General features: G+C 38.3%; 1 protein-coding gene across 1 annotated transcript; it reads left to right on the top strand.

Moving 5' to 3' along the window:
- Nucleotides 1-2,079: 2,079 nt before the first annotated feature.
- On the top strand, nucleotides 2,080-3,119 carry LOC107091836 (olfactory receptor 52K1-like). The gene has a single exon (XM_015386003.1). It carries the CDS (start codon nucleotides 2,122-2,124, stop codon nucleotides 3,067-3,069), a length of 948 nt encoding a protein of 315 aa, XP_015241489.1. The 5' UTR covers nucleotides 2,080-2,121; the 3' UTR covers nucleotides 3,070-3,119.
- The last annotated feature ends 4,571 nt before the right edge of the window (nucleotides 3,120-7,690 follow it).

The raw sequence follows: 7,690 nt of genomic DNA, 5'->3' as shown, positions 1-7,690 counted from the left end.
TCAAAAAAGTACTCCAGAGTGTTGTTCAGCATGGGGGTGAGTAGAAAATGAAGGCTAATCATGTTTTGGGTGTACTATTCCTTTAAAATGAAACATGAACATTGGTTCTTAAAGTCCAAAATTATTATCATGGTTTATGGCACAACATCTGTAACTTCATACTACTGGAAAATAAGAAATATGTCACATAAGAGCAGCTACCTGATGAATTTAGTGTAATCCTGTTTTAATGATTTCTGCAAAAACACAGGCAGATAAAAAAAAAAAAAAGGTAAACAAGTGGGAATAATAAGAAAAAGCCTTGATATAACGGATTAATTAACATATGGCACCATCAAGTTTTTTTTTTTATTTTGTTAGGTGAAAAAATGAATGATGCTGACTTTATGAAGGAGCTGAGAAATCTGTGAACCAAGAAAATTGTTGCACAGCACCGTGTCTCTGCGGAGGTTCCAGCCTCCAGATGCATCCGACAGAAAAGTATAAAGATGAAGCATCAGTGATTCATCAGGTATAGAATATCTCTCTGTTCAAACATGCTTCTCTGCTACCAGCAGCTCTTCCTGTTTGACTTCACCTGCTAAGGTTCTGTAGAGTTTTTTCTCTAAATTCTGCTCTCATTGTTGATGTTTCAGGATTCCTTTTACAGCCAAACGACGTTTGCCTAAATGTTCTCCTGATTCTGCTGATTTCTTTGTTTTCCTTTTTATATGCAGGGATGTGTTTGAGGCTGGTGACTTGATATGAGAAAGAAGGTTGTGTCTTTATTCTGATTCAAATGTTTCTTTTTATTTCTCTTCCTGATATTTAAAACTTTACAGACATTAAAGCAATTTTTTTAATTTCCACTTCAGCAGGTGATGGTTAAGTATCGACCCCCTAAACGGCTAAACAGCTTCCATTAATTTTTAAGCAAAACAAAATAAAAGAAGTGTAAAAACTGTTCTTTTCCTAAACAGAACCAGGGAAGCTTCCTCCGTTTCCAAGCTGATTTCATGCTTTTATTGTCATATAAATATTATGGAATCTATTGTGTTTTCCGCTGCTAAGCTTTTAATTACCTCACTGCATAAAAAATCTATAAGTAAGTAAAGCCAATAAGTAAAAAATATCTTAAATTAAGTGTATTTAGCCTTAATTTGAGTGGGTAAACAAGATGATTTACTATTGGAATGAGTATTTTTACTTTTACAATAAGGTAATTAGATAATATGCACTTGAGATAAGACAATGCAATTGTTTTTTATTTTAAATGTAAATTGTCTTGTTCAATATGCAAAGTGTCTCATTTACCTCCTCATTTCATGAACAAATGCACTTATTTTAAGAGAAAATTACTTAGATAGCATCTTCAATTGATATTTTTTTACTGATCTTGCTGTCATATTTAAAACATCCCCAGTAGATAAATATGTATCATTTTCATGTAAATTTCTTTTGAATTTTTCCTTTACCATTTTAATATGAAGAACCAGCAGGTTGTTTTTATAGGACATTCTACAGACAGGTTGCTTTGACATAAACTGACATCTCAGAAGCCCAAATTTACTCCAAGCTGCTGAGGCTGTCTCTCCTTGCTACTCGTTCTGAATCACGTTAATGGTTTCACTGAAAACACATTTTGGATTTTTTAGAGACTCTGTCACTTGATTCTCACAAAAATCCTTCATACAGAAAAAAACAGCAATCTCTTCTCATGTTTTTTTGTTTTGTTTTTTTTTTTTTAAGATTGCAGACTGTAATTTATAATGGTTTAGGAGGATGAAGTTATTGTTTACTTCAGAAAATGGCAGCTGTTCCTCATTTATTAGCTGTAAAGCTTCCTTTTTCTATGGGGCTACCAGTATGTTTCCTAAAGGGAAAAATCAATTTCATTCATCTCCAGCTGTTACTGCGTGTTTGCTAGTCTGAATTCTTTTCTCTTATTTATTCAATCTGAAATCCAAGAAATAAAAACATACTTTTATGAGTTTTCCGTTGTATTTAATAGCAGATGATAATCCCCTGTCTTTTAAGGTTAATTGAAGTTGTGCTAAATTTTAAAGGTTGTTTTATTTCACCTTTTGTTGCAGGCTGGCTGACTTAAAGCTTAAAACTGGTAGATTTTAGAAGAAAGAGAAGATGCAGAACGTCTCCTCACACCAGCAGTTTATCCTCAATGGTTTTGAAGAACTCGGGGAACTGAGGCCGGTCCTCTTCATCCCGTTCTTCCTCATGTTCATCGTGGCTCTGCTGGCCAACACCCTGCTGATCTATGTGGTCATTTCTCAGAGGAGCCTTCATCAACCAATGAGCATCCTTATTGCCGGCATGGCTTCTGTTGAACTCTGCCTCCCAGTATTCTTTGTTCCCAACATGCTGCTGAGCTTCCTGTTTGACTGGAAGGGAATCTCTCTGATTGGCTGCCTGGTTCAGATGCAGTTTATTCACTTCTTTGGAGCTTTTCAAACCACCTTCCTGGTATGGATGGCTGTGGATCGGTACTTTGCCATTTGCACCCCACTCTACTACCACGAGGTAATGGCGCTGCAGAGATTCCTGAAGTTTATCATCCCGCTTGCTGTCAGAAATATGCTCCTCATCACTCTGTTTGTGGGCCTGGCAGGAAAGCTTTCGTTCTGCAGAAACGTGATGAACCACTGTTTCTGTGAGCACATGGCCTTGGTGGAGATGGCGTGTGGAAGCACCGCCATTAACAGTCTGGCTGGACTAATGGCTATTTTCTTCATTCCTGTTTTAGACTTCTTTGTGATCATTGCCTCTTACATTGTTATATTCACCTCTGTGTTGAGATCCAGCAGTTCTGGTGTGAAAGCGCTGCACACCTGCATCACACACATCATTGTCCTTACGTTTAGTCTGAGTTTAGCTCTCATTGCCTTCCTTTCATATAGAGTTAAAAGCGGACTTCCTGAAGCCATCCGGGTTTTCTTCAGCACCATGTACCTGTTGTTTCCAAGCTGCTTCAACCCGATCATCTACGGCATCAGAACCGCTGAGATTAGACAGCACATGTTGAAAACACTGACACACTGGACACAGTTAGTCCAGGTTATGCCATACCATTAGGGTATTAACTTCCAAATGCAAATGGGAGGGGAGGCAGAAATTAGTTAACTTTTTTTCAGACAGATTTAAGATGAGAAATGCAAAGGCTACAGCTTGGTTTCAACATTTAGCTTTTGGATTTTGGCCTTAGAAGTCATTTTTCCAAAGTTATAATCAATCTTATTTAATTTATTTATTTATTTTTTTTTTTTTTTTACAGTGTCCTGTCTGGCAATGAGGCAATAAGAATAGTTGTCTAGATGCCAAAAAGAGCCCAACAGATTTTACTTTCACAAGTGTAGCAGTAGGGCTATTGCTATATTGCTCCACTTGTTTCATGCATATAAGTTGCTTTATTATAATTATGCAGGGAGTTTTATAGCTTATATGGACACTGCAATGTAAATAGAACAGAGGAGGAAAAACAGAAGAAGAAAAAAAAAAGATGAAAGAAAGAGGAGATAGAAAGGAGACAATGACAAAACATGTTCAGACTGCTTCATCACCTGCAACTAGATGCAAAAAGAACAGCACAACCGAAGGAAATTATAATGGATCTTAAGGTTTGAGCATATTGAAACAAATTTGTTTGCAAAAGCAGAGCATATCTTCATATGAGGTGCAAAGCGATTTGTAATTTATCATGCAGCATGTGCAAAGTGTTTTTCATGTATGTCTTTATAAAGATGCAGATTTGTATTCTATTAATTAAACCCAGCAAACTAAATGCTTACCACCCAAAAAGCAATATCTCACCCAGAAATATATTTAATCATTCTGGCCACAAAATGAGGCACTGCTACAATGACAGACAATGAAGATAGAGTCCTTGTAAATACATTTGGACTTTGAAAGATGACAACAGTAGCATAATATCAGTGAGGAAAAAGATGTCTGTGCAGGTCGACTCAGATTAATGATGCAGAAAGGATGAAAAGGATGCAATTAAAAAAACTGCTTCAAGGTAGTGTAGTTTAGTCATTTCATTCAGATGCATAGCCCAAGGGAAACATATATAAGATGCAGGACAATGGTGCTTGAGTATTTTGCGTGAGGCAGCTCTTGAGAGAAGTTGGCGAAGGTAAACTCAATCCAGTTTTTCAGTTCCATTTATTTGAATAGCACCAATTCACAACAAACATCATTTCAAGGCAGCTTAAAGAGACAATTCAATCAGATCATACAGTCAAATGGGTCCAGATATTTTGATCCGAGGAAAACCAGCTAATTACATCGACTGATTGACTTGACAGCATACATGCATTGACAGTGGAGTGGAAAAACTCCCTTTTAACAGGGAGAAACCTCAGACTCAAGCAGGCTCAGAGGAATCATTCTTCTGCTGAGGCAGACTAGGGCTCAAGGAGATGGAAGGAGATTGAAAAAAAACAAAACAATTCAATTCAGTTTTTTTATATTGACAATGCGTCATATCAAGGCACTTTATAGTTCACCAGATCATACATTCAAATTGATTAAAGGTTTTCTTTCTAAGGAAAACCAGTGCATCGACTCATTGACTCGAATGCATGCTATCTACCCAGGCCGACTGGGGTTCAAGGAGACAGAAGCAGAGATACAAAAAGCAGCTACAAAAGGCGATCCGGTCCAGGAAACACACAGCCAGGCAGACGAGCTCCGAGCCAGCTCCCATGCCAGAGGATGAAGAGAGCAGATCCAGCCAGTCACAGTTAGAGAAACAGGACTACACTGGAAAAACAGGCCAGTGTCCAACATTTATAAACAAAGGTGTTGATGGCAGCATCACAGCTGATGTTTCTCTCCAGGATGAAGTCACAGCCAAACAGGAACAGACGAGGTGAAGCTACTATGAGAAACGGCAGAGAGAGCAAAATGTTAGTGATTGAACTAACAGATTCTGCAGAGTGGGAGAATAGAGATAGAATGAAGCAGAATGATGAAATAGGGGTCCCTATGTCCTCCAGAAGATTAAGCCTATAGCAGCCTAACTATAGAGATGCTCAGGATAACCTGAGCCACTCTAACTATAAGTTTTATCAAAAAGGAAAGTTTTAAGCCAAAACCTTAAAAGTAGACAGGGTGTCTGCCTTAGGGACTAAAACTCATTTCGGCCGCTGTATTTACGATCTTGGCCTTTTAGTCACTACCCAGATCTGATGGCCATAAGTGAGGGTGGGAATGAAGATCGATCAGTAAATCAAAAGCTTTGCCCCCCGACTCAGCTCCCTCTTCACCACAACAGTCCAATACAGCGACGGCATCAGTGCCAACGCTGCTCAATCTCACTCTCCAACCGTCCCTGACTCGTGAACAAGACCCCAAAATGAAACTTTTTTATATATATAAAGATTGAAAAAGATATATATATATTTTTTTTTCTACATAATGATAACTATCAAATGAAATGGCCCCCTGTTTTTTTTATACTGTATGCAGGATAGCTGGAGTGCAATGGGTAGCCTACAGCAGCTTGTATTAAACTACGTTTAAAAATAAAAAAAAACTTAAGTTAAATTTTTATATCCATATTAAATTACAACCATTAAAAGACCATTAATCTATAAATCTGGATCATTCTCATGAACAGCTTGAAGCAGTCACACCAAAAACACATGTTTTGTCATTACAGGTATAGATGAATGAAAAATAAGCTCTCAGGGTGAGCATAAAAATAATCTGTCCTATAATAAAGTTATAGTAGTGAGCCTAATATATATATATATATATATATATATATAATATACTGTATATATATATATACATGTTTTTGGTGTNTATATATATATATATATATATATATATATATATATATATATATATATATATTCACAATCCTAAACCTGTTTTCTATTCATGTGTACATACAGTAGATACAGTTGTGTGTTTTGTTTCAAATAAGCTGTTATTATTATGGCAGGATATAAATATAAAGATTGAAAATTAAGAAATATTCAACTTTTTCACGTTCTAATAATTTTCTTTTTTAGAAATTTTACAATAAAGATTACATTGAAAATGTAAATGATACACTGCGATGGACAGGCGACCTGTCCAGGGTGTAGCCCGCCTCTCGCCCATTGACTTCTGGAGATAGGCACCAGCACCCCTCGCGGCCCCACTCGGGACAATATTAATATTCATAGAGCCCTAAATTCTTGGTGGCGCCCCTCAGCTGACCTCTGCCTGCTCTCTGTTTCACTCTTCTAAGTAGATTTTCCTCTGTTCTCTTTAACTGTTCTTTCCATTAGTGTTCCTATTTTCCTCCACTCTCATTCAATCCTCCTATTATCAGTCACACCAGTTTGTGTGGGTTGTGTTTTTGTTTGTTTTCCTTCCACCACCAGGTGGCGCATGGTTCTTCATTGGCCTTCTCACATACCTGCGGATGGTTGCCTCATTACCAGAGGACTCTTAAGCTGCTGACTGCCACTACCTTGAAGCCAGACTGTTTGCCAGTTTTGGGTACTCTAGCCAAGCTGAGTTTTCCTGAGTCAAACTGAGTTTTTTTGTCACCTGAGTCTTTACCTTGTTGTTTTTTTGTCTTTGCCTCTCGGCAGGAAGTCATCCTGCAAACTGGATTTTTTTTGGACCTTCTCCCCCAGAAAGGATTGTCTGAGCATCAAGCTGAGCTGAGGATTCAAACATGAGGTTTGGATCAACTTTTCCTCAAGGATTGTTTGGGCTTCACACTGAGCAGGGATTAATCTCCACAAGAAACCGTTCAAGTACCGCAGGAAATCTAAGTGGTAGTCAGCTCCTCCGTTCCTCAAGGAAACACCTCAACCTGGGTAAACCCTGTCCGCCCTCCGACGAGCAAGTCAATTACTGGAACAACCCACAACGACTGGATTCAAAGAAACATGAGTCCTGTTGCCTTTATTCCCTTTTACAATCGAAACACAAATTTCCCTCTGAGCCTGAACTAACCACAGGATCTTCCCCTTCACTTTTCAGTCCCGGTTCGCCAGTGTTCAGAGCAGCACTGGACCCTTCTCTACCAGTTCATAATAAACCTGTTAAACCTTCCCCTGGTCTCTCTGTTTAGTTTTCTACATGTGGGTCAGATCTTTGGATAAAATCATGACAAAAACAGAGACATAATACAATCAAAACCCCTTTCAAACACATATAATGTCTCCCTATCTCACATGACTAAATAGCAAAAAGGATCATTATCACAATATTTTGAGCTACAAGTAACAACAACCTAATAAATAAACATTAAACAGGTGGTTATCTCTTCCTCCATCATTCTCACATCATTTAAATCTTGTCTCATTCAGTGTTCCTTTTACTGATTGATTTGAATGTTACCAATGACCACTGTTACACATCTGCTTGCTTTAGATCATCTACACTCACCGGCCACTTTATTAGGTACCCCATGCTAGTAACGGGTTGGACCCCCTTTTGCCTTCAGAACTGCCTCAAATCTTCGTGGCATAGATTCAACAAGGTGCTGGAAGCATTCCTCAGGGAGTGTGGTCTATATTGACATGATGGCATCACACAGTTGCCGCAGATTTGTCGGCTGCACATCCATGATGCGAATCTCCCGTTCCACCACATCCCAAAGATGCTCTATTGGATTTAGATCTGGTGACTGTGGAGGCCATTTGAGTACAGTGAACTCATTGTCATGTTCAAGAAACCAGTCTGA

This window comes from Cyprinodon variegatus, unplaced genomic scaffold (genome assembly GCF_000732505.1).
Source record: "Cyprinodon variegatus isolate N-32 unplaced genomic scaffold, C_variegatus-1.0 Scaffold354, whole genome shotgun sequence".
Taxonomy (NCBI): Eukaryota; Metazoa; Chordata; class Actinopteri; order Cyprinodontiformes; family Cyprinodontidae; genus Cyprinodon; species Cyprinodon variegatus.
Note: the sequence above shows the minus strand (reverse complement) of the source record. Positions and strands in the feature narration are given on the sequence as shown.

Bases quoted from the DNA above. Each gene is read 5' to 3' on its own strand.
- LOC107091836 (XM_015386003.1), top strand. From the start codon at position 2,122: ATGCAGAACGTCTCCTCACACCAGCAGTTTATCCTCAATGGTTTTGAA.